Genomic DNA, 26607 nt, shown 5'->3' on the forward strand with positions numbered 1-26607 from the left:
GTTTGTATGATGGCATTTTGCATATACTCCAGAATGTTATGAAGAGTGATCAGATGAATTGCAATTAATTGCAAAGTCCCTCTGCCATGCAAATGAACTGAATCCCCCAAAAAACATTTCAGTGGATTTCAGCCCTGCCACAAAAGGACCAGCTGACATAATGTCAGTGATTCTCTCGTTCACACAGGTGTGAGTGTTGATGACGACAAGGCTGGAGATCACGCTGTCATGCTGATTGAGTTTGAATAACAGACTGGAAGCTTCAAAAGGAGGCTAGTGCTTGGAATCATTGTTCTTCCTTTGTCAACCATGGTTACCTGCAAGGAAACACGTGCCGTCATCATTGTTTTGCACAAAAATGGCTTCACAGGCAAGGATATTGCTGCCAGTAAGATTTCACTGAAATCATCCATTTATCGGATCATCAAGAACTTCAAGGAGAGCGGTTCAATTGTTGTGAAGAAGGCTTCAGAGCACCGAAGAAAGTCCAGCAAGCGCCAGGACCGTCTCCTAAAGTTGATTTGGCTGCACCACCAGTACAGAGCTTGCTCAGGAATGGCAGCAGGTAGGGGTGAGTGCATCTGCATGCACAGTGATGCAAAGACTTTTGGAGGATGGCCTGGTGTCAAGAAGGGCAGCAAAGAAGCCACTTCTCTCCAGGAAAAAACATTGGGGACAGACTGATATTCTGCAAAAGGTACAGAGATTGGACTGCTGAGGACTGGGGTAAAGTCATTTTCTCTGACTCCCATTTCCTATTGTTTGAGGCATCTGGAAAAAAATATTTTCCGGAGAAGACAAGGTGAGCACTACCATCAGTCCTGTGTCATGCCAACAGTAAAGCATCCTGAGGCCATTCATGTGTGGGGTAGCTTCTCAGCTAAGGGAGTGGGCTCACTCACAATTTTGCCTAAGAACACAGCCATGAATAAAGAATGGTACCAACACATCCTCCAAGAGCAACTTGTCTCAACCATCCAGGAACAGTTTGGTGACGAACATGATGGAGCACCTTGCCATAAGGCAAAAATTATAACATAAGTGGCTCGGGGAACAAAACATTGATATTGTTGGCAGCCCACCTCTTGAGGATTGACCACAAGTTCTCAATGGGAATAAGGTCTGGGGAGTTTCCTGGTCATGGACTCCCCAGACCTTATTCCCATTGAGAACTTGTGGTCAATCCTCAAGAGGTGAGTGGACAAACAAAAACCCACAAATGCTGACAAACTCCAAGCATTGATTATGCAAGAATGGGCTGCCATGTGGCCCAGAAGTTAATTGACAGCATGCCAGGGCGGATTGCAGAGGTCTTGAAAAAGAAGGGTGAACACTGCAAATATAGACTTTGTGTCAACTTCATGTAATTATCAATAAAAGCCTTTGACACTTATGAAATGCTTGTAATTATACTTCAGTATTCCATAGTAACATCTGACAAAAATATCTAAAGACACTGAACCAGCAAACTTTGGAAACTAATATTTGTGTCATTCTCAACATTTGGCCACTGCTGTACTATGGGCTTAATGTTTTCTATCTGCACCCCCTGCCTTGCTAGTGGAATATCAGTGTGGACTATAGGCTTAATGTTTTCTATCTGCACCCCCTACTGTAATCCAGCGTGCTAGTTGTGGGGGATAAGTGCAGATCAAAGTAGACGTCTGGTGTGGGATCAGGAACAGGCCCGGGCTGTGTTGATGCTGGTCCCGGTTTATTTTGGTTTGGGCTATGGGTGGGGAACTTCAAATATTATGAAAGGAGGAAGTCAAGAAATGCACCCCTGTGTGTGTGTGTTTCTGGTAACTGTGGACCCTCATTGTAAGCACATGTGCAGAGATGGGTTTTTCTGTGCTGGGTGTGTAGTTTAGTGACTGACTGACTGACCGGCTGGTACTGTAGACTCAGGACTGATGTTCTTCAGAGGGGTGAACTCTGGGTGTCGGGCAGATGGATCAGCAGATGATTTGGCCAAGACCCTGGGTGGGGGGGCTTTATGGGAGGGAGGTGACTCGAGCTGCAATGTATCATTATACATTGTGCCACTCACAACTGGAGCCTTGACAGGCTCTCTCAAACAGAGTTATAGCTGTCCGTATTGAGTGTTTTGTCAAAATGCTTTTGCACATTTGTCTGTTCACTCTTTGTAGAGTGACTAGCTTGTTCCCATGGTAAAGTTAATATGTAAATGAGTGCCAAGTTCCACATAATAAGTCACTAAACATTGTTCATCAGAAGACACAATTTATCACTGTCCTCTGAAGGTGCATTTAGCTTAACAATTACTGTGTTTACAGTACAAAGTGACATTTCATACTGAATTGATTGGTGACTGAGGGGGAGGACAGGACACACGTAGTCCTTTCTGTCCCAGCGTGCTCCAGGCTTTCTGAATAGAACCACAGTTGCTTGTTTAATTACCACATTACGGTTCACTCATTCTCTTATACTTTTTTGTTTTGTTTGTGTGACTCAAAGCGGACTATAATCGAATAGTGAGGAGTTTAATTGGTTTCATTTTTTAGTCCTGCTTCTCTTTCGGTTGCCCGGGAGACCATTGGCTGTTAAGCGGTATTGCCCTAGTAACCTCCCCACAACACAGAGCAGAAATACCTCCCTCTTTTCAACTGTACTCTACCACAGCTCACAGGAAGTGGCCAATCGAGTGTTCTTTTTAATTTCTGAGACATGATTCTACTTCTGAATCTTCTACTGTGTTATGGTGTGAGGTCTAAACGGCTTGACTCCAGAAATCGTTCTTGAAGGTCAACTATTACCTATTTAAATATCAACTTTTTTTTCCCTCATAATTTGACAAAACCATGTGGTCAGAACATTTTGTGCAATACTACAGCCCACTGGATTACTTCTCTCTGCAACTTCTTCCAGAATGTAATTAATATTCTGCAGATTCAGGTTATGACGATGTGTATTTTCTGGCCATAGGAAACCAGAGGGTCTCTGTGAGCAGTCTGCTGGTATGTCATGGTCTGCTGCTGGTGGGGACCAACCTGGGGGTGACAGTGGCCCTCTCTGTCCCTAGACTACAGGGCATCCCTAAGGTCACAGGTGGGTATATCTTCATCTGAAGATTATTCCAGATTATCAAAACATCCCAATGAGGATTTCTATGGCAATCTATCCATTTGGTGTCATAGTTTTGGGGTTAACGAGGGGATTTGGGAAGGGGTGCTTTAAGGACTTTGATAGCCAATAGTATGTCATTGTAAATGGAGCACAACATGGATTAATGGGCCTCAGTCATTATCCTTCAGGTCCCAGCCCTGCCTGGTTAGTTTAGTGTAGCCTTTCTCACAATGATACTGTCTCTTAATTGGTATAATGACTCGAAGCCAATTTCCGTGTGCCTCCGGTCTACAGAATTCTTAGTCTCTGGAGGCTTCTGCCAAAAGCTGGCAATTTCAAACATATGTAGTTATTACCAGTATTATCTAGTAACGTTAGCTGTTTATTAGTGCACTTGTATGTGTGTATGGAGTAATGTGTGTCTGGATATTTGGATGTCGTAGGACGGGGCATGGTATCTTTCCATGCCCACCACGGCCCAGTGAAGTTCCTCACCATGGCAGCTGCCGTGTGCAACCGGCCCTCCGGCAACTCAGACAGCCCAGGCAGCAGCCCACCCAGCCAGCCAGGGGACACCCAGGATGGGGAGGCCTCCCCACCTCCACCCCCAGGCGCCACACCCAGTCCTGCTGCTACTCAGGGCCGGGGAGTGTGGCTGGGGGAGGCAGGCTGCTCCTCCATGGCCCTCCATGACTCCCTGTCCTCCTCCTGTGGCTCCCTGGCTCTGTCACAGGGCTCTCTGGAGCACGGGCCTGAGGACGGGGCCATCTATGACCTGGTCAATGACCCAGCCAATCACCAGAGGGGCAGGAGGGTCAAGAAGGTGGACGTCAGCTCTCTGCTTGTGGTGTCGGGGGGGCTGGGTCACCGCAGGGTCAACAGGAAGAGCAAACAGTCCCGCCAGGAGGAGACTGTGTCCACCATTATGGTGTGGCAGATCCCACTTCTCAACATGTAAGAGACTAAACTACCACAGTGCAGCAAGGTGAGTGGGACCATAGTCACTGCAGTAGCCACTAGTGTTAATGGTTTAATAACTACTCATAAGTCAGTAGTAATCATCCTTTCAAGTCTCCCCATACTCCTCCTCATGCTCTTATTGTCTCTTTCTCTTCAGGGTGAAGACTGAGGGTGCTGCAGTTCCTATTTGAAGTCAGTGACACAACTCCAAAGGATGTCCATTGCTATAGTTGTCTGGACTTTGGGCTCAGTCAACTCAACCATGTGTCTTAGAATGAAAAATACTTCAGAGGGCATTCCATAAACAGTTTGAAGAGTTTCTTATGGTGTCTCCCACCCAAAAACCTATAGCCTTATGTACACGTGAGACATTCCCATTGGGTCAATGCCAAGGGATCAATACACTATAACCACTTTTTCATGGCACCTGACTTTGCTTACAGCATCCAATACCTGAACCGTTAACACCATGGTGGAAGATGAATCCAGTGAAGGGAACATGGATATGTAGAAAAACCACTGAAATGGCCTTAATGTTATTCTTACGATGTCATTTTCATAGAGGACCGATGAAATGTTACTTGTCTTCAGTTGTTATAACATGGCTAATATATTTTATGTTACTGAGATGTTGGGCCAGATCATCAATGTCAATGGCACAATAAGAAATCTGGGCAGATGCGGGTGCAGTATGAAAATGGACACGTAGACATCAGAAATTCCCATTTTCCTATGTGGACCGAAGTTGAGAGACAAGTTGACTTCATCTCTGTGGCTTTGAACAATGTCTACCCTGACACTTCCACTGTTAGGTAAAGGCGTATTCTGTGGTGCCAAGGCCCTGATATTATGATCATCTCATTGCGCCAGTCTATGTTCTATGAATTGGGTCTAGATATGCTTACTTGTTTGTTATTGGGTCAGGGAGAGGTCCTTTGCAATGGTGTCCTTATTTCACTGGAACACTAAAGCTGAACACTTCCTTGTAGTTGCCATCAGGGGGCTATGGAGGGTGAGTGTTTCTGAAAGGTATGATGGGACTTCCTGGCTGGCCAGGTTTCCTGTAGATCCTAACTGGAGGGAGAGTCGCTAACTGTTACCAGATGAAAAGAAGTAGGGGTTGTTACTTGCCCAAATAAATGTGTTGTCACTAAAGGGTATTTAAAAAAAAAAAATGTAAATGATAAAAAGCTTTATACTTTTGTCACATTTTGTATGTACTTCTGTTGCGTATATTAACAAATCTATAAACAATGTTTTATTTAACAGTTTTATGGATATTTTCTTTACATACTGTGTCTAGGTTTGTATTAATCTAGTTTTAATGTATGCACGCTCAGTTTGCTCACCTTATATCAACAAAAAGGAAATACTGGGAGGTGCACTAGTTCACATATGCTGCCAGTATGTATAGCCTTGGGTGTTTGGTTCAATGCCAATCTCTAAATTCACCTCTCCACACTGAACATCAAGGGTCTTTCTGTATTGTTTGCATAACTACATGTTGCGAATGCACTAGTTTAGACCTTCAGAAGAACGCAGGTACTAACTATACCATACAATCAAAGCAACTCTAAACAAAAAACTTGTATGGTTTGTATTTTGAGAAATGATGGAGAAAGACTGCAAGGAAATGGTATACAAGGATGGGGAGTAACTGATTACATGTTATCTGATTAAGCCTCAGATTAAATCTTTTGAAAAAGTAGATTACTTTTAAATTAAAAGGACATTTGTGGAGAATACATTGACACCTTTCTGTTTTCTCAATGACATGCAATTCAGCATTAAAAAAAAGGCGCATGTTTAAGCTTGTTCCACCTGAGCGAGTCTGACCACAAGTCAGAGACAACTATGATGAGACACCAAATGTTTTTGATGCATCCTTTTGTCTTCTTATAATGCCTCTTAAAGGAAAAGCAATCTATTGGTATTTGTTTCATTATTCCATATTATTGTTGACATAATCCCAAAATGTTTTTCTTGTCAGCAATCAAGTTTTCAAAATATGTAACTTTCAAAATACAGAAATCATCCCCATATGATGCGGTTTTTGGGTGGAGTTTTCCTTTAAGGGGAAAGTAATCGAAAAGCAACAAAGTAATCAGGTTATGTTACTGAGTTTGGCCAATCCAAATGTTACGTTACAGATTGCGGTTTTGAACAGGTAACTAGGAACTGTAATGGATTACATTTAGAAATGGAAAAAAAAAGAGACTAAAGCTTTGTTAACCTAACCTTCTGGATAATGTGCTGCTATCAATTCATGTAAGGACGATCTTTTGCCCGGAGTGTAGTAAGAACTGCGGGTGATGCAGTTCCTGAGGATTTCAACATGTACTCTCATTCTCTCAGCTGGTCAGGATCTAATTTGTTTCATGCCGCCCACATAGTGTTACACAATCATGTTGAAATGTATTACAGTATTATCTGTGTTAACGCAAATATTTTCTAGAACTTGAAGTTCAGTGTCCCTGCCTTATCCAAATGATTACCCTTATGCCATATTATTCCAGTAATAGTTTTCTGTCATCTGTGCTGTATCATGAAACCAAACATATCCCACAGGATGTCTCATTTAGCTAATGTCCTGATGACTATTCTGTCTTTTAGGGTAAAGTTCAACCACAGTGAAATAAGTAGGCTAAAGACAGTATTTATTAACCAGTGAAGGTATACAGACCAGCAGCACATCAATAACAAATACTGTATCTAGGATACTGTATCTAGGATACTGTATCAATTGTCTTGGACAAATGTGACGTGCCTGGATTTGAACCTTTTTATTTAAAAAAAAAAATCATCAAACTGTCCCCTTTTGTCTTTTTCTGTCAAAAGGCCAAGGACCATCCTCAGACCATTGCTTTAAGTTTTGGCGGAATTCTCATTTCTTGATATCATACAGGATAGAATCATGCTATGTCACATAATTGCGCAGTAAACAGGGCCCCATCACCACAGAGCAAACCCAGGCTCGTGCCCTGTCTGACTGTTGTCATTCATCACACTGGGAGATGGCCTTGACTCACAAGCACACGGTTTTTGTTTTTCTCGGATCCTGCATGGTTTCCATGGAGAACTGTCAATGGTCTGTGACAGCATGGCTGAGTGTGATTTCTCTCCTCACAGCGTGTGGATGTGTGTTGTGTGGCATGTCTGCTCCTCAAGATAATACTGCGGGACAATCGTGCATTATATTCTGAACGTGGAAGATTTGTTGTGGCTATGGCTTTTCTCTGTGTTCATCTGTCCCAGGCAGGAATGCTGCAGTGTAATCCATGGTGCTGATTGTACTCTGGTGCCCTTGTGTTGGCCCAGAGTGGCTCAGCTATTTTTATATGTAAAAGGCCAGTGGTTACGCTATGCAACCTCCAGAGAATGGGAAGATAAGGGTGCTGGATAAAACTGTCTCCGTCTATAACTGGGATACTGATATGAGACACATTGACATGTTATGCTATTTTAACTCCATGAAGATGGTGGTGGTTTTGCTGGTTCTTAACCTTTTTTTATTTTTTTATTCCACAAATTTAAGGGAAGCACTCGTTTGCGCTTAGTTTTTTTGCGTTTCCATTTGGGTCCATTTGGGTTGTAATTCATGTGTATAAATATATATATAAAACCATTTTGTAATAATTTGCGAGACTGGACTGAAGGAGAGGGAGGCTTATTTACAGTGCCTTCAGAAAGTATTCACACCCCTTTTAAGTTTTCCACATTTCGTTGTGTTACAGCCTGCATTTATAGGTTAAATTGAGATGTCACTGGCCCACACACAATACCCTCAATGTCAGAGGAATTATGTTTTTAGAAAACTTTACAACTTAATAAAAAATGAAAAGTGGAAATGTCTTGAGTCAATAAGTATTCAACCCCTGTTCTGGCAAGCCTACATACACTTAGGTTGTAGTCATTAAAACTTGTTTTTCAACCACTCCACAAATCTCTTGTTAACAAACTATAGTTTTGGCAAGTCTGTTAGGACATCTATTTTGTGCATGACACACATTTTTCCAACAATTGTTTACAGAGCGATTATTAAATGTATAATTCACTGTATCACAATTCCAGTGGGTCAGAAGTTTACATCCACTATGTTGACTGAGCCTTTTAAACAGCTTGGAATATTTCTGAAATTGATGTCATGGCTTTAAAATTTTCCGATAGGTTAATTGACATCATTTGAGTCAATTGGAGGTGTACCTGTGGATGTATTTCAAGGCCTACCTTCAAACTCAGTGCCTCTTTGCTTGACATCATGGGAAAATCTAAAGAAATCAGCAAAAACCTCAGACAATAAATTGTAGACCTCCACAAGTCTGGTTCATCCTTGGGAGCAATTTCCAAACGCCTGAAGGTACCACGTTCATCTGTACAAACAATAGTACGCAAGTATAAACACCATGGGACCATGCAGCCGTCATACCGTTTCTCCCAGTATTCTCTGCAGATCCTCTCAAGCTTTGCCAGGTTGAATGGGGAGCATCGATGCACAGTTATTTTCAGGTCTCTCTGAGATCTTCGATTGGGTTCAAGTCCGGTCTCTGGCTGGGCCACTCAAGATTATTCAGACCTGTCCCGAATCCACTCCTGCGTTGTTTTGACTATGTGCTTTGAGTGATTGTCTTGTTAGAAAGTGAACCTTCGCCCCAGTCAGGTCTTGAGCGCTCTGGAGCAGGTTTTCATGAATCAAATCAAATCAAATTTTATTTGTCACATACACATGGTTAGCAGATGTTAGTGCGAGTGTAGCGAAATGCTTGTGCTTCTAGTTCCGACAATGCAGTAATAACCAACAAGTAATCTAGCTAACAATTCCAAAACTACTACCTTATAGACACAAGTGTAAGGGGATAAAGAATATGTACATAAAGATATGAATGAGTGATGGTACAGAGCGGCATAGGCAAGATACAGTAGATGGTATTGAGTGCAGTATATACATATGAGATGAGTATGTAAACAAAGTGGCATAGTTAAAGTGGCTAGTGATACATGTATTACATAAGGATGCAGTAGATGATATAGAGTACAGTATATACGTATGAGATGAATAATTTAGGGTATGTAAACATATTAGGTAGCATTGTTTAAAGTGGCTAGTGATATATTTTACATCATTTCCCATTATTAAAGTGGCTGGAGTGAAGGATCTCTCTGTATTTTTCTCCATTCATCTTTGCCTCAATCCTGACTAGTCTCCCAGTCCCTGCCGCTGAAAAACATCCCCACAGAATGATGCTACCACCACCATGGTTCACTGTAGGGATGGTGCCAGGTTCCTCCAGACGTGACGCTTGGCATTCAGGCCAAAGAGTTCAATATTGGTTTCATCAGACCAGAGAATCTTGTTTCTCATGGTCTGAGAGTCTTTATGTGCCTTTAGGCAAACTCCAAGCGGGCTGTTGTGCCTTTTTACTGAGTGGCTTCTGTCTGGCCACTCTACCATAAAGGCCTGATTGGTGGAGTGCTGCAGAGATGGTTGTCCTTCTGGCACTTTCTCCCATCAGAGTTATCAGGTTCTTGGTCACCTCCTTGACCAAGGCCATTCTCCCCCGATTTCTCTGTTTGGCCAGGCGGCCAGCTCTAGGTGGAGACTTGGGTCTCTTGGGACTTGGGAGACTTGGGTCCATTTAAGAATGATGGAGGCCACTGTGTTCGTGGGGACCTTCAGTGCTGCAGAAATGTTTTGGTGCCCTTCCCTAGATCTATGCCTGACACAATCCTGTCTCGGAGCTCAATGGACAATTCCATCGACCTCATGGCTTGGTTTTTGCTCTGACATACACTGTCAATTGTGGGACCTTATATAGACGTGTGTGTCAAATTATTTCTAATCAAAATAATTTACCCCAGCTGGACTCCCAAGTTGTATAAACATCTCAAGGATGGTCAATGGAAACAGGATGCACCTTGGCTCAATTTTGAGTTTCATAGCAAAGGTTCTGAAAACTTATGTAAATAAGGTATTTCTGTTTTAATTGTTTTATGCATTTGAAAATATTTCCAAAACCTGTTTTCGCATTGTCATTATGAGGTAGTGTGTGTAGATTGGAAAAAAAGATGTAATCAATTTTAGAATAAGTCTAACGTAACAAAATGTGGAAAAAGTCAAGGTGTCTGAATACTTTCCAAATGCACTGTAACCCATGGTTTAAAGGATAGGTTGAAGCAATGTTCTTCCTTTCAGACTAAAATATGATCGGATGTTGTAGCGTACCAAGCAAAAGGCGGTAGCCGTAGTACATTTTAATGTGGACACGTCTTTATAATTACAATACCCCACTAGGGAAACACATGTGTATGTTGTTTAGTGAACAACATATTTGTTATCATTTGACATTGCTTTTGAAGTAGGGCCTTTCCTATAAGGGTCTTACAATGACAAGGTCTTATAATGCACGCATGGGCGCAGATCGCCGAGCTTCCCCCATGACATCTCGGACACAAAAGCATGTGAAGGAATGTCGCATTTTCCCGGTGGTTTTCCTCCAACGCGTGCGTGGTGCATGAGCTGAGGGAATATCCGTCTAGAGGGTGTGTGGTCTATATCAATAACTGTCGGATTGTAGCCAACTGTAAAAAATCTAAACACATTCGGGGCAGCGAAGAGGGAGAACACTGATCTATGCTGGGCTGATTTTAAACTGTGGGGGTGAAATACGACATTTGATGCTCACGCCTCAACTCGGACGCACTGGAGAGCTGCAGGAGGGATTTACTTGGCAACATATTGGTCGTGGATAGATCATCTGAAAGCCTAAATCCTGGAATGACTGTTTTGTTTTATCCAAGACATCGTTGTAGTTAGTGGGTTTTCTCTTATGATTTTTTTTAATGGTATAACAAAGATCCATTTACTCGGAGATGATTTGTTCAAGTGATAGCCTATATAGCTAAAGGACATGTAATGAAGGACTTCTTCACATTTACGGAATTACCTCTATATATGAGGGAAAAGAGCTGTCTTGCATTTTTGAGGTTCTCCAATATTCAGTATTGGGGCTACCTTACATAACTGGGCATTGTGTGTGTGACTGAAAACGGTCTGTTGAACTGCGCTGCTACTTCACCACAGACACAAAGACGTAAGTAGTAGGCTATACTATAATAACAATCATCATCGTGCTATTTAGGTCGTTTAAAAAATATATATGAGTCGAGATGCATTTCTATCTTTGATGATACCTTAATAGTAAATTTAGCCTTGAATTATTTGCTTGCCTTACAATTATATTGCGCGCAAATTTGCCAATTTATATTTCTTCACGTTATGATGAACGAATATATATTAATCCATTTCTATAAATGATTGTACTAGAATTTGGTTTCTTTTACACAATTTGACAGCGAAATGTGCTCGTGAACGGCTTTCCTCTCCCATCATATTCAGGATTTAGCAGTCAGCAGTGGCCACTGAGCATGCGCCCTGTGTGTCCGTCTCCCACGGGGTCGCGATTAACACAGATTAGAATGATCATCCAATAGGTAGGTCATGTATGTTAGCAGTGTATAGCAACAATAATTCACTTGTTATTCCATTCACTATATGTCTAATATCTTAATAATAGCACTTGAATTCATCTTTTTCTGCACAACACGTGCCAGATGTGCAATTAGACCCGCATAATAATATCTGTAGAATTTAATAATGTTGTGTTTTTCAATAGAGTTTAGTCAATTTTGAGAACATCAGTTACTCTATAAAACTCTGAAGATATGCCAAAGTTGGCTCCATGTGTTGCTTGTGGAGTAAGGGCGCCCCTCAGAGTTTAAGTAGCACTGGCAACGATTTAGGTTTTAGTTATTTGAAACATGCCATAGAAGCAGGATGGATTTTCAATGACTTTTGATAGATTTCTCTTCTCCCCTAACGTGTCAAATAGGTTCAAGGGACGAGACCTGCCAAGATCTGGAGGAGTGATTCTAGAAGATTCTGTTGGATTTTCCCCGCTATGATCACTGAGGATCTGGACTACCACTAGCTCTGATCAGACAGGATGAATGACAGACAGAGACCGGGAGGAGGAGTGCACACAGTGGAGGCAGACGTCATCTTCCACCATCCCGTCTGCTCGGACCTCCTCTCCTCCCCCTCGGATGAGGACGTCTGTCCCATCCCGCGGAAGCAGGAGGGGAACACCAATGCTCCAGACCTGGGATTCATACTGGACGACCAGGGATTCTGTCGACAGAGCACGCCAGTTACAAAGGAGTACTTGTTGGATGGTGGTACGGTGATTGGGAATCATCACTTTGACCGGCCACAGGGTGGTGGATTATACACCTCGAATACAGATCAGCTTCACATTACTGATCTTTCTCATCTAGCAAATACATCTCACATACCCAAGCTTGATGCTGGTAGAGACCAGAACTGTACTCGTGGCAGTAATGGTATCCGTGAGGATATGAATGGGGCGAGGGCCAAAGTGCCCTGCAGTGTGGGTCCCTCGCTATACTTCAAGGGAGAGGCCAGAGAGGAAGCGGAAGGGTCTCTGTCCCTCTACAGAGAGAGCATAGTGGGGCGTCAGTGTCACATCACAAATGTCACCGCCTCCCCGGAGCAGGGGACCTCCGCGCCTGACACGTATTGTATCACCGCGGACAACCAGCCAACCATACAAGAGCTGGAGCGCTTGTTCAGCCACAGCTCTGCCACAGAATATGACACATTGTATGGACAGTCGGAGCTTGAGTCGAGCCAAGGACACAGGGGCAGTAGTGGCCATGGTGGGATCAGTAACACAACGCCTAAAGAGGAGCCGGATTTAGTGATTGAAGTCGGTGGCCAGAAAATCAGTGTTCATAAGTCTGTTCTGGCAGAGAAGAGTGACTATTTCAAGGCTCGTCAGTCGAGAGACATCCTGAAAGTGAAAGGGCTGAAGTACAAGACCCTGACCATCCTGATAGACTATATCTACACCTCTCAGATGAATGTGCACAAGGACAATGTGGTAGAGGTGATCACAGGAGCTAAGATCTTACAGATCCCATGTGCCCTCCAGGCTGCTATGGATACCATCTCCGAGCAGGTCACAGCAGAGAACTGCTACGAGATTCTAACTATCGCCAAGAAGCAACGACTCAACGAACTGAAGGAGACGGCCTATCGCTTCATGAGTGACAATTTCCTCCAGATCCTGCGGGACCAAACGGTGTATGGACATCTGACTGGGTCGGAGAGGGATCTGGTCCTGAAGAAGAGAATGGAGGGGAAAAGGTCCCTGATGGTCGCTGAGATCAACGATGTGTTCGACCGCGTCGGGAGCCGACCTCAGAGTCGCTGTAACAGTCGACCGCAGAGCCCTCTGTCCGTGGCATCCTTCGAGGAGAACCACATGATTTACAACTTCAACGAGGCAGCCAATGACTGGAGACCTCTGACTCTGATGCCGGAAGACATTAACACTAAGGGCTGTGGGATCTGCACCATGTACAACTACCTGTTTGTGGCCGGTGGGATAAAGGGATATGGGGATAAAGGCAAGGTCTCAGACAAGGTGTTCTGTTACAACCCCATCACTAACCGCTGGAGCGAGGTTCGGCCGCTCAACCAGGCGCGGTCGCAGCTCAAGCTAGTGTCTATGGAAGGTAACCTGTACGCCATAGGAGGGGAGTGTTTGTTCACAGTGGAAAAGTATGATCCTCGGACTGACAGATGGACCACAGTGGCTCCCTTACCCAAAGGGGCGTTCGCTGTGGCCCATGAAGCCACCACCTGTAACGGAGAGCTCTACGTCTCTGGCGGGTCTCTGTTCTACCGTCTCCTAAAATACGACCCCAAGAGGGACGAGTGGCAGGAGTGCCCCTACAACAACAGCAGGAAGAAGTCAACCGACATGGTGGCCCTGAAAAGCTTCATCTACAGGTTTGACGTGAACCGCGACCAGGGGGTCAATGTGTTCAAGTACAACACTATAGTGAAAATGTGGCACGACTGTGTATCACAGCGACAGGGCACCCCTTTGCCGTTCCGGTGTGCCGTCATTGGGAATTGCATCTATTGTGTGAACAAGACTCAGATTCTGCAGTTCGTGGTGGAGGAGGACGGCTCTTACTTTGTAGAGGAACCTCTGAGGCCACCACTGGAAGCTAAGGGCCTACTGTTCCCTTTCATCCTCAGTCTGCCTGACAAGACTCATGTGATATGACCGTGTACCAACGACGCTACATTACAGAAGCCCGTCAGTAGAATATAGTGGACCTTTTAAAATATAATGAACATTTTTCAATGTCAGCTTTATCCCCCCCCCTGTCCAGTTTACCTGCTCGTAATGGAAGGTGTTGTCTTTGCATGGTCAGTGACAGTATCTACAGGACAAGCCTTAACACGGATGTCTTTTACATGTTGAATGAGTGCAACCAGAAATGCATCTGACTGTAAATAATGAGATAATGACTCGTGCAGATGTTTCTTTGTGTGTATTTCCCTGCGTTCAGTTCGTATTGTGCATTTTTGTTTTAGCAGATTAGTTAGAATAGATATTGTTTTTAATTCTGTTGGCTGGCTGGTCGCTTTTAGACACTAATCTCACATCAGAGGTGGAATTGTCTGAGTGCAGGGGCAGCTAAAGTATGTTCTGACTGACATAGCTGGCAAGTCCTATCTAAACGAAACAAGCAAACACATAAGCAGCTTCATCTGGTACAGTACAAGGCCTGCTACTGTGGTGATGTATGCTCTGTAACATGGCTCTATGAAGAAACGGAGAGGAAATAACATTCACAGCACCAAGGCCTGATATCAGAACGGCCTTTGACACGACTTCACAAGGCCATTGAACAGAAGGAGGAAATTAGCCACATACTGTATATATTCTACATGAATGCTATTCTACCAGTATAGATAATCGAGGAATAATGTTGAAGAGCACAATGCACTTATTAGTGAATTAGGTATCAAAACCAGTACCCACCTGTTCATTCAGAACCAATAACCAGCTGTGCAAGTTCCGTCAAAGACAACACTACATACAGTTGAGTTTCAGTACACTACAAACATTGTTTTGTTGTGTACATGGATCCAAAGGGGAATTGTTGCAGCACCAGGAGTGGTGTTTTTGACTGATCTTTGGGATCGTGTTCGGTTACTGGGTTTGATTGAAACGGGTCTTAGGTGTGCAAAGATGTTTACAGAATACAGGACTGAGTCCGTATAGATATGAGGGACAATTCTTACTGCACACTGTTCACTGTTAGGGGCCTGGTCCTTGACTATCACGTTTGCCAAAGACAAAAGAAGTCTGGTATTGTCTCAAATAGTCTGATAATAGCACATCAAACCCTTTCAGACATTTCAGTAAATCAATCTATAGTAAATATATTTGGGTGATTTAATATCCTAAATCCAAAAGATGTATGTGACCTCTACAACACTAAGCAATAGTATTAGCAGAAATGTATCAATGTTGCCGTGATACAAGGGCACCACACTTGCTGCTACAATATTCTTTTAACATTCTTCAGAGAAGTGAGGAGTAATTTCTCCTATGCAGGACAGGAGAATTTGTCCTTGTCCTGCAGATAATGAAAACGCTATTATGTTGTCATCTCCCACAAGTATTTGATGAGCCAGCCAGAAAGACTGTGACGAGCATACATAGTGTGCATTTTTCGAATACTGCCTCACAAGTACTGGACTATTTCAGTATAATTTATGCTAGCCATGTGGCCTGTGAGTTTTATTCCATCCATTTATAATGCATAATCATCTCACCCAGACAGTGTTTAGTAGTAGGAAGCAAACTCTTCAACTTTAGCTCAATGTTCATCTGTTCTGCTAAGGTTATGCCAAATCCTTATTTCACTTGAATACAATACTGAAACTGGTCAAATAGCCCTCCATCTCATTGCTCTTTCTTAGAAATTAGACCTATTTGTTTAGTATTTGCAATAACACATCAAATGGGAGTTTTGTTCATCTGTGGGATTTTATTCAGTGGACTTTATTTGGTGAGCAAAATGCAACTATCACATTTAACAGTATCTCCGAGAGGCAGTTGTAACTGTTGTAACAGAGTGGATGTGGTTGGATTTATTAGTTTGGTATTTTACTGGCTGGCGTCAGTGTGTAGTGAAGCTCTTATGGCCTGTTGGCTTTGGACATAATATTGCAATGATGAGTGGCTTGAAAGTACAGTGTTGGTTGAAGGCTTTCTTGCTGTTAATGGCATATAATAAAGTAACAGCTAAAAAACAAACTGTTTTATTAATGATGTATTTCAGTCAAAACTAAGTGCTGCAAATAAAATATTTTGTGTCTGAGAAAAGTGACAATGTCATTCTCTGTAGAATGTGTCTTGCGGTATGGATGGAGACGTCCTTAATTATCACTGCTGACGAGCAGTGCTCTGACAGACTTTTATTTTCACTTGGTACAGAAGCGCCACCTACTGGACAATGACTAACAAGTCCTGCGCTTGTCATTTCTCTCTTAAATTAAAACAGATGAATTCACTATAAGAATACCAGCCAACACTGTATCGATACATTTATTGTATTTGCTCCCCTAAGTGAAAAGATACATTTATTCTCTCCTGATGAGGCAGAAGGGGGGGTGATGCTTGGTGTTGTTGCTATAGCCGGGTGACTTCAGCAGGTCCTGCGGTTTCGGCATCATCTCCTCTGTACACCTCAGGTCTACTCTCAGTAATCTCTGGACTACGGAACGTAGTCGTAGAGAAGTAGTTCACATATTTGGACACTGGTGACTCCTCCTATTTGACAATTGAAATGTAAGTATTTTGAGTAAACATACATTTTATAATTAGGGCTAGTAGGTTTTCCTGGTCAAGCCACGTGGTCAGGAAAAACTTGCACCATCAATTATAATTGACAATGAAACAAAATATTTTGTTAGATTGCCAACCCGTATAGAAAAGAAGAACAGTGTCATCTTCTGGTGAGAAGAGAGAGGTACCGGTGTATTACCTCAGCGATGGGAGGCAGGTTGTCGGCCCACTGCGTGATTTCCTGTGTGGAGCGGTCGATGGTGACGTTCATGATGCTCTTACATGTCTGTCTGGTTGATCTCTTGGCTATGGGGATCAAGGCCAAGACAAAACAGGCTGCCACGTTCAAAGCCCCGGCAACCACAAAGCCCAAGTTGTAGCTTCCTGTCATGTCATTCACCCAACCTGACCGGGACAACAACTCATGTATGACTTAGACTACAAACAACAAAGGTATGATGACTATGACTTTTATCATCATAATACTTGTATGATGTTCCTTCATGCAAAGACAGTGATGCAACCTCTGCACATCTGCCCCAAAAACATTTTGAGCCAATTTGTCATTGTTTGGCTGTACTAACATGGCTTACACTCCTCCAACGTAAGAATAAGTACTGTTACAACAATAACGTCAGCTGCGGTCAACCTACCAGCAAAGGGCGGCCCCAAGCAGCTGACCGCGTTGACCGTGAGCATGAACCCCCAGGCCACGGGCATCTTCTCGGCCCCCATCAGGTCAAAGGTCAGGACAGGGAGCAGGATGTAGTTGCCAGCATCAGCGATCCCCAGGAACAGGCCGAAGGCCACCAGAGAGCCGTAGGAATGGAGCACTGGGATCAACATGTACAGCAGACCTGGCAACACAGGAGGAAAGACAGTAGGGGACGGGGGGTTCGGTTGTGTACGCTCTTCAGAATTCACCTTGTACATTTGACTGCAGCACAGCCGTGATAATAATGGCCATAACATACACTCTCTCGTGTCGTATTGCTTTACTAACGGTCACAATGACCGCGAGGAAGTACAGGCATAAGGCCAACCCACCCACACCGAAGACAGAGGCCTGGTTGATGTAGAGCCTGTTGATTCTCTCTGAATCACAGATCCTGCCGAAGATGATCCGGCTGATCATGCTAGTCAAGCCTAGGAACAGCATGATGTTAGTGGCACTGTGGACGGGGATGCCCAGCTGAACTGCATGCTTCACCTAGAGCAGGGCACACACACACACACACACACACACACACATTTTGTACCTGAACTACATTCACTCATCTTTGAGATACAGTGCATTCGGGAAGTATTCAGACCCCTTGACTTTTTTCACATTTTGTAACGTTACAGCCTTATTCTTAAATTTATTAAATAGTCCCCCCCCCTCATCAATCTGCACACAATAACAGCAAAAACAGGTTTGTAGAAATATTAGTATATATATATATATATTTTTTTTAAACAGAAGTATCACATTTACCTAAGTATTTAGACCCTTTACTCAGTACTATGTTGAAGCATGGAAGTGTTGCTGCAAAGCTATTTTCAGGTCTCTCCAGAGATGTTCGATTGGGTTCAAGTCCGGGCTCTGGCTGGGCCACTCAATGACATTCAGAGACCTGTCCTGATGCCACTACTGCATTGTCTTGGCTGTGTGCTTAGGGTCGTTGTCCTGTTGGAAGGTGAACCTTCACCCCAGTCTGAGATCCTGAACAGGTTTCATCAAGGGTCTCTCTTTGCCTCGATTCTGACTAGTGTCCCAGCCGCTGCTGCTGAAAAACATGCCCACCGCATGACGCTGCCACCACCATGCTTCACCGTAGGGATGGTGCCAGGTTTCCTCCAGATGTGACGCTTGGCATTCAGGCCAAAGCGTTCAATCTTGGTTTCATCAGACCAGAGAATCTTGTTTCTCATGGTTTGAGAATATTTAGGTGCCTTTTGGCAAACTCCAAGCAGGCGGTCATGTGCCTTTTACTGAGGAGTGGCTTCCGTCTGGCCACTCTACCATAAAGGCCTGATTGGTGGAGTGCTGCAGAGATGGTTGTCCCATCTCCACAGAGGAATTCTGGAGCTCTGTCAGAGTGACCAATGGGTTTTTGGTCACCTCCCTGACCAAGCCCCTTCTCCCCTGATTGCTCAGTTTGGCCGGGTGGCCAGCTCTAGAAAGAGTCTTGGTGTTTACAAACTTTTTCCATTTAAGAATAATGGGGGCCACTGTGTTCTTGGGGACCTTCAATGCTACAGACTACTTCCCCAGATCTGTTTCTCGACACAATCCTGTCTTGGAGCTCTACGGACAATTCCTTCAACCTCATTGCTTGGTTTTTGCTCTGACATCGCTGTCAACCGTGGGACCTTATATAGACAGGTGTGTGCCTTTCCAAATCATGTCCAATCAATTGAATTCACCACAGGTGGACTCCAATCAAGTTGTAGAAACAGGATGCACAAGAGCTCAATTTCGAGTCTCATAGCAAAGGGTCTGAATACTTATGTAAATAAGGTATTTCTGTTTTTTTTAAATACATTTATTTCTAAAAACTTGTTTTTCCCCTAAAAAATAACTTTTCAGCCTTATTCTAAAATTGCCGAATTGATTTTATTTAATCAATCTACACACAATACCCCATAGTGACCAAGAAAATAGTGAAGGAGTCTTGAGTACTTTCCGAATGTACTGTATATGAGTAAAATTAAAGAATGGTTCCAAACTATAATGTTGTACCATTTCAACTGTGCCTTCAGATGTTTACACCAATATGTAACTTACCAAGTGGACATATGGAATGAAGAATCCAAATTTACACAAGTCCATTGGCTGCAACCCATATCAGAAATATTTTGTCTTTCCACAGGCCAAGGTCCACAACAAACTTCTTCAAGGGAGAGTTCTTCAAATTATCCACCACACTTCTTGTGTAACCTTTCAAATACATATAAATCACTCAAACCTCATCGGTAACACATAATGTTTGATTAATATTACATTTCCGTTTGAAAGTGTACACAAAATCAGTTGAGTTACTTAAATAAATTGTGCACTCAGTCATGATGTGATAGAAGGTCCCATCTCTGTATGCTCATCATTTAACATGGTAACCTGCAATGTACTAAAGAAATGAAAACCATTGTGGATCTGAACGTTCTGCGGTACCTTTGGGGTTGAGTGGCAGGTAGGTGAAGCCGGTGATGACACAAATAATCATGAGACCTGAGAAGACTCGGAGACTCTGCCTCCAACCCAGGATGTCTATGAGGAACAGATGGAGCCGAGTCTGGACCAGGGCCCCTGCTGCTCCCCCTGACATCACTATCCCCGTGGCCAGGGAACGCTTGGTGGTGAAGTACTGGCTGACCATGATCATACCTGCTCCACGGGAGGAAGAGGGGGGAGATTGGAGATGGAGGTGAGAAAATGTGTTAGCTGTCCTGGTCTTGATAACACAATATGAACTAGAAATGTTTTGCTGAATTCCTGAGAGGTTTTGCTTCAATAAAATAAAGAATGTAGAACTTGCAGGTCGCCTGTTGCCGACCCCTGCAGTAGTATAACTAAACATTAGTTAATTCCATCCCTCCCTTTTTATTTAACCTTTTTTTTCAACAGTTAAGAACAAATTCTTATTTACGACGACGACCTAAACAGATCTTTACCTTGACAGCTCAGGGATTCAAACTAGCAATCTTTCAGTTACTGGCCCAACGCTCTAACCACTAGGCTACCTGCCCTTGTACCAACCTGGGGTGAAGGCAAAGCTGGAGCCCACTCCAGTGAGGAAGCCGTGTGTGAAGAACAGTGTTCCTAGATTGGGTGCGTAGGAGGAGCACACTGTGGAGATCATGATGATGAGGGATCCTAGGATGGATATCTCTCTGGCTCCGTACCTGACTGTCAGCTTCCCAGACAGGGGCCCACAGACCATGATGAAACCATAGCTGATGGAGCCAACCCATGCTATAGGACAGCAGAGAGTAGGTCATAGGTTAGGTAGCTAGCAGATTTCAGTGTATCTATTCTATAGCATCTGTAAGCAATATTCTGATTGATGTGATACAGTAGGTACAACAGCAGATCATTCATGCAGTTGAAGGTAACTACTTGTTTATAACATGTTTATTAACGTTTAGACATCTCATTTCATGATCACAAAATCACTTTGCAGCTAATACAAAATAGTTGTTGAAATGTCTAGTTACAACAGTAGAGTTTACAGTATGTAGCCTAATACTACTTTCCACTATGATGTTGGGTTGAAGACGAAATGCTCTGAGACCAGGTTGGATAAACGGGCCTAACGCTATGTGATTATGTGAAGTTTAGGGTAACTTGCCTGTTTTAGAACTTGTCTCCCCAAACTCTTTGAGGAGACTGATGAGGTACACTCCGAAAGAGTTGTGGTATCCCAGTACCAGGACATTATAGAGGAACGATGATAAGACAATCACCCATCCCCATCCTCCGTCCGGGGGAGGCTTGATGGGTGGGGGTCTGCGAAGCTCCCGAGGAATAAGCTCGGGTTCCTCGGAGTAAAACCTCCTGAAGGGAATGGCAGGCCAGAAGATGTGCATCTTGTTGCACAAAACACACGAACCTTGGGTGTTATCCACCTAGACCGGTTAGAGACTTCTGTCGCGCAAAATAAAGGTGGATAGAATCAAAGAGGAATGTTGCCATAGCGCCGACCATGATTAACCCAGATCTGTCTGACATCATAATTGCCATAAAGGTATCTCCCACGAAACTGGCGAGCTTTGGCCACCTTCTGCAGGCCTATTCTAGACTGGGTCCCAGTCTGTTAACATTCACTTATTTTAGGCTACTTCGCGTCATATGCCCAAGGTTTAGCATGATGGGTTGGCAAGTAGTTGAATGATACCTACAGACGGTACCCATACATTCAATTTAACTGAGTTCTAACCTACATTTTGATCGTAACACAAATTAATTATTGAATAATGTGTCAATAATTGCAACGAAATTGAGCCAACTCAAAAGTGTGTGTGTGCCCGCGCAACGTTATGCGCTTTGGAATGTATTATTATTATTTTTTAGCTATTCTTTAGGCATTAGGGGCCCATTTTCTTTATTGGTTTACTAGCCTATACTTTAAAGAAAGCTTTTAAGATTGTATTTTATTATATGGCCTTATTTTTAAGAACTGTAATTTATTGTAGGCTACCTTTCTTTAAGCCTATTGCTATATATGCTACAGATGTGTGTTTTGCAATTGATTTTGTCTCCAGTCTCTTTTTTTGGATACAGTGGCAGCAGCCTATCACAGCACATAGCCTGGATCACATGGTTGCGCATAGTGCGTGTGTGACGTAGTAGGACATTGAATAGAAGATGGAGAGAAAATGCCAACTGCCTTCTGAATATAGCAGAAAATAAAAACATCGATCTACATTCTTTGCAATTCTTTGCAATCATTTAGCGGTATAAGTAACCGCTGTATGGTAGTGTTGCATAACGTGCCCAATGGCTGTGGCAAACGCGAAACAAACGGTCCTAAATCCGGTAAGAGGCTTGTTCACGAGCCTACCTCTACTACTCACAGCGAGACTCTCCCTTTCTCAATAATGAGAATAAAATAATTCTGACACATTGAATAGCCTACCGCAGGTATTTTTTTTGTTATCAATAGGTAGCTTATATGTGCAGCTACATCGTCCATCGTTTTGCAGTCATTTCATTGTAGCCTACAATTGTCGGGCCAAAATCCTGTTTAACGATTTTATACGATCTTGTGTATCAGCAATGGGATAGAGGTTATTGCATGCATTGTTAACTTAATGGCGTAGGACAGAACAAATATGATTTGATTATGTTTGCCTATATGTGTTGCCTTCATTACACCTCTCTTACCTCTCCATTCAGGTGATTCCGTTCACTGGAGCCATACCTGGGGGCCTACACCCTGGGGAGATAGTCATTATCCAGGGCACTGTTCACAATGATGCTGACAGGTATGTGATGATGTTGTTATGTTGTTTTCCCTAACCCTAATTTCATGTCCACATCCCGGTTAAACCTAACACTGATTTTGGTTACCCAGAAGAAAAATTCTGTCACTAAAGTTTGTAATTTCATGTTTGGCTTCTGGGGGGGGGGGGCATTAACAATTGTGATGATCTTTGTGCAAAGGAAGGAAGCAAAGTCTCCTCGCTCGCAAACGGAAACTCTCGACCAAACCACTCCCTTCCGCTTATTTCACCTGTTTATCATGGTCAAAAAGCACACTTTTGTTTTTTAAATTTGTATGATACAGACAATTTTGACTTTGTGGTTGTGGGTGGATCTAGTGGAAAGGGGCTACAGAGGGTAGTGCATATGGCTCAGGACCTCTTACCAGGAGGTGTCAGAGGAAGGCCCTAAAAATGGTCAGACTCCAGCCACCCAAATCAGACTGTTCTCTCTGCTACTGCATGGCAAGTGGTACCGATGCACCAAGTCTGGAACCAGCAGGACCCTGAACAACTTGGGGGTCCAAGTCACAAGGCTACTAAATACTTCAGTAAATAGCTACCCGGTCTATCTGCATTAAATCTTTTTGCACTATTTTGACTCATCGCATACGATGCTGCTACTGTTTATTATCTATCCTGTTGCCTAGACATACATATGTACATACTGTATATACTTACCTCGTACCCCTGCACATTGACTCGGTACTGGTACCCCGTGCATATAGCCAACTTATCGTTACTCATTCTGTATTTATTCCTTGTGCTATTTTTCTCTCTGCGTTGTTGGAAAGACCTTCAGCAAGCAGTTTTTCAGGCTCAACTGAAAAACAATATGCTTACACAACTCGAAAAAATACACAAAAATAATTATTTTACCTAGCAAAAAAACATGTTAAGCTTGCAAAGAAATGTTTACCCAACTCTGTTCAACCAAAAAAAATGATACATTTAGTGACTCAAGTCCCTACCTTTGCTTTTAGAAATGTTGAAACTCTTAATACACACCAATGTGATAACTGCAGGTTCCAGATGGACCTGTCCTGTGGCAGCAGTACTAAACCTCGTGCGGACATCGCCCTCCACTTCAACCCCCGTTTTAAGGGCTCCCCGTGCGTGGTGTGTAACTCCCTGGTGCAGGAGAGTTGGGGCAGGGAGGAGACCCTTCAGCAGCTGCCCTACAGACAGGGAGTAGCTTTCGAGACGATCATCCTGGTCCATGATGAGGTCTTTAAGGCAAGTGGACCAATGTCTGGGAGTTAACTGATTTACCATACATAGACTTGTTTAAGGTGACTTAAAACTGAGTGCAAAGTCTTCTTCAATTAGGCCACGTACAAGAAAAACTCCCTACCCTACATTTGCTTGTGCATTCACTTCTGTTAAGTCACAAGAAGCTAGTAGTATTATGCAAAAGTCAAGCAAATACAATATAATGGATTTAGTATATGATGTTGTGTGAATGATGTTTTCCTTTGTACCTGCAGGTAGCAGTAAATGGTTCTCATTTGTTAGAATACAAGCACAGAATCCCACTGGACAGGATTGACACACTTTCCATAAGTGGGAAGGTTAAGGTGCACGCCCTTGGTTTCATACCAAACTCAGTAAGTACCCCCCCATTACTCTACTATATGTCCATACTAGAATAAGAAAACATTTTTCAGCTCACTCTGTAATGACTGTCTTTATTATGATTTTCTCCTATAGGCAATATATTCAATATCAGGCGAATCAGGTGACCTGGTGAGTTGTATTATTTATAGTTTATGGAAAATATAAAACATCTATGTAAGGCAACATGACCAGTTGCATCAATATGTTGAACAGTTTACAGACATGGCCTAAATCTTGTGTATTTCCAGAGTCTCCCTTACAAAGGCAGTCTACTGAAAGGGGTGAGTCCAGGACAGCACATCACAATCAAGGGACAGGTCAGCATGTACCCACACAGGTAAGCAATGGGACACAACTCAGTATTTATACCATGTTTCAAGAAAATGGAGCGTGTACCTTTTGAGGTGGTGTGTAAGGTCAGGACTGCCCAGTGCCCACTATCCGTAACACACTGTAGAATATCCTGCATCATTGTGGTCTGATGAACCTCCTGTCTGGCAGCTTCACTGTGAACCTCCGCAATAGCAGCAGTGAGAACATCGCTCTGCACCTGAACCCCCGGATGAAGTCGGCCATGGTCATCAGGAACTCCTACCTGAGTGGGTCCTGGGGACCAGAGGAGAGGGAGCTTCCCCTCTTCCCATTCTCACCTGGGGAGTACTTTGAGGTATGCTGCCTCTTAATATACAGTAGACATATTTTTTTTGCATTTCATTTTCTTACTTAAAAAAAAAAAGCTCATTCATCAGTTCTCACATCACCTGCACTTTACCTGTATTATTGGAACTCTCGCTTGTCTTTTTCACTACAAGTACCCTCTCTGCCCCAGATGCTTATCCTCTGCCAGCCCCACCAGTTCAAGCTGGCGGTGAACGGCTCTCACCTGCTGGACTACAGGCATCGGGTGCAGGACCTGAGCACCATCAACCAGCTGGAGATCATGGGAGACCTGGAACTGATGGATGTCAAGCTGTGGTGACCCAGGACATAGACTCTGAGCCCCATTCTGGACAACAGGCCAGGTTACACCCCCCACCACCAATGAATATTCATGTATTTATTTTAGACAATTATTGATGCCGTAAATCAATGGTGCTACCTATCAATGACTTAAAATGGTTTGACCGTCCAGATATGTTTACACTTGATTGATTTTCAGATACAAAGGGTGTTTGACTACCTCCGGAGGTGGTCAGGAAGATCGGATCACAATGCGTCATTTAATTGGCTACACCTGTCAAAATCTGGACAAAATCAGGACAAAGGACACGTTAGCACAAGCTATTAAGAGGGTTATAAATTAACTTACTGGTGGAAGGCCGCTAAATTTCAATTTACATCTACAGGGACTGTGATTTGGGAGGGGTTAACTAAGGCCTTTCTTGGAGCTGAAATACTAATGTCACTAACATATTCCATAAACATTCCCAGTCACCCATCTCAGGTGTTGAAACAACGGATAGGGTGGTTACAGGTGATGCTTAGCAACCCTCAGAATATGAAAACCCTGACCATATTTAACCTTCCTGTACCTGAGGGAACATGTGTGGCTATTTATGACCCATAGGCTTCGTATAGAAAGGCAGCCCAATTCTGACCTTTTTCCATGAATTGGTCTTTTGACCAATCTGATGTGATTGATCAAAAGGCCAATTAGTGAAACAAAGATCACAATTGGGCTGCCTGTCAAAACGTAGCCTCGAGTAATATTTGCTTCAATATTCATCCAATGTGGCCTAAAAGGCTGCATTACAAGGTCAAATACTCTATCACAGAAATGCCAAATCTAGTTGTCTCAGCTCACCCACCATATGATCTAGTCTAGTGTACTTCAGTCAAAGCACACTACAGGGTCAAACCAAATACACTGGTTGATGAGGATTCCAAGGAAAATAATGTGTGTTAATCAATCCGTGTTATGACTATATGGCCATTTTCCTTTCTTGCTTGGCCACAGTCACTCAACTGACCATTTGAGCTGGTAATTTCTGCCACCTCTATACAAATGATCTTTGTCATGCATTTCACCCACTTTGTTTTTAACAGTAATGTCTTACTGTTACACTGCTGAGATGTCATCTCACTCCAGTGGTGCACCAAGTGTGAGTGGTTATATCTGCAAAGCAAGAGACCTTGTAGATGCCTGCTGTACATAATATAAAGAATCGACTGTATGTAATGTATTATAAATAGTTCCAAGTGCTTTTAAATAAATGTATGATGATTGGAATATTCCTCTGGGGTC

General features: G+C 43.2%; 4 protein-coding genes across 9 annotated transcripts in view; 3 read left to right on the plus strand and 1 right to left on the minus strand.

Annotated features, from left to right (window-relative positions):
* The window catches only part of LOC124046346 (rho guanine nucleotide exchange factor 10-like), a 101192-nt gene extending 94337 nt beyond the window's left edge, over positions 1-6855 (plus strand). For all 4 annotated transcript variants that reach the window (XM_046366624.1, XM_046366626.1, XM_046366627.1 and 1 more), the window contains 3 exons: positions 2947-3069; positions 3531-4072; positions 4205-6855. In XM_046366624.1, the coding sequence (XP_046222580.1) occupies positions 2947-3069; positions 3531-4045 (638 nt within the window). In that variant the 3' untranslated portion in view covers positions 4046-4072; positions 4205-6855. The remainder of the gene's footprint in view (positions 1-2946; positions 3070-3530; positions 4073-4204) is intronic.
* Positions 6856-10469: 3614 nt separating this feature from the next.
* On the plus strand, positions 10470-16314 carry LOC124046347 (kelch repeat and BTB domain-containing protein 11-like). Of its 2 annotated transcripts, XM_046366630.1 has the most exons (3): positions 10470-11135; positions 11441-11535; positions 11934-16314. In XM_046366630.1, exon 3 carries the CDS (start codon positions 12048-12050, stop codon positions 14199-14201), a length of 2154 nt encoding a protein of 717 aa, XP_046222586.1. In that variant the 5' UTR covers positions 10470-11135; positions 11441-11535; positions 11934-12047; the 3' UTR covers positions 14202-16314. The 2 variants fall into 2 exon arrangements, with proteins under 2 accessions (XP_046222586.1, XP_046222585.1); XM_046366629.1 differs by lacking the exon at positions 11441-11535.
* A 1046-nt stretch (positions 16315-17360) lies between these two features.
* Positions 17361-20725, minus strand: LOC124046920 (monocarboxylate transporter 10-like). The gene is made up of 5 exons (XM_046367686.1): positions 20521-20725; positions 19936-20148; positions 19552-19704; positions 17829-17991; positions 17361-17638 (listed from the first exon to the last, which is right to left on the minus strand). Exons 3-5 carry the CDS (start codon positions 19594-19596, stop codon positions 17361-17363), a joined length of 486 nt encoding a protein of 161 aa, XP_046223642.1. The 5' UTR covers positions 19597-19704; positions 19936-20148; positions 20521-20725.
* Positions 20726-22112: 1387 nt separating this feature from the next.
* On the plus strand, positions 22113-26590 carry LOC124045229 (galectin-8-like). 2 transcript variants are annotated; one of them, XM_046364503.1, is made up of 9 exons: positions 22113-22299; positions 22660-22748; positions 23771-23981; positions 24233-24352; positions 24456-24491; positions 24611-24699; positions 24864-25029; positions 25192-25384; positions 25522-26590. In XM_046364503.1, exons 1-8 carry the CDS (start codon positions 22261-22263, stop codon positions 25339-25341), a joined length of 900 nt encoding a protein of 299 aa, XP_046220459.1. In that variant the 5' UTR covers positions 22113-22260; the 3' UTR covers positions 25342-25384; positions 25522-26590. The 2 variants fall into 2 exon arrangements, with proteins under 2 accessions (XP_046220459.1, XP_046220458.1); XM_046364502.1 differs by having other exon boundaries at positions 25192-26590.
* Positions 26591-26607: the final 17 nt, after the last annotated feature.

This window comes from Oncorhynchus gorbuscha, linkage group LG10 (assembly GCF_021184085.1).
Source record: "Oncorhynchus gorbuscha isolate QuinsamMale2020 ecotype Even-year linkage group LG10, OgorEven_v1.0, whole genome shotgun sequence".
NCBI classification, from domain to species: Eukaryota; Metazoa; Chordata; class Actinopteri; order Salmoniformes; family Salmonidae; genus Oncorhynchus; species Oncorhynchus gorbuscha.

What these genes read in the sequence shown, in the direction of transcription:
- LOC124045229 (XM_046364502.1), top strand. Translation starts at nt 22,261, where the DNA reads ATGGCTGTGGCAAACGCGAAACAAACGGTCCTAAATCCG. An exon ending in TCCATGATGAGGTCTTTAAG is followed by an intron (nt 23,982 to 24,232) that starts GCAAGTGGACCA and finishes TTGTACCTGCAG; the next exon opens with GTAGCAGTAAATGGTTCTCA. An exon ending in TTGGTTTCATACCAAACTCA is followed by an intron (nt 24,353 to 24,455) that starts GTAAGTACCCCC and finishes TTTCTCCTATAG; the next exon opens with GCAATATATTCAATATCAGG.
- LOC124046920 (XM_046367686.1), bottom strand. Translation starts at nt 19,596, where the DNA reads ATGGACTTGTGTAAATTTGGATTCTTCATTCCATATGTCCACTTG. An exon ending in TCATTCCATATGTCCACTTG is followed by an intron (nt 17,992 to 19,551) that starts GTAAGTTACATA and finishes GCCCTGCTCTAG; the next exon opens with GTGAAGCATGCAGTTCAGCT. An exon ending in GGCCTCTGTCTTCGGTGTGG is followed by an intron (nt 17,639 to 17,828) that starts GTGGGTTGGCCT and finishes CTGTGTTGCCAG; the next exon opens with GTCTGCTGTACATGTTGATC.
- LOC124046347 (XM_046366630.1), top strand. Translation starts at nt 12,048, where the DNA reads ATGAATGACAGACAGAGACCGGGAGGAGGAGTGCACACAGTGGAGGCA.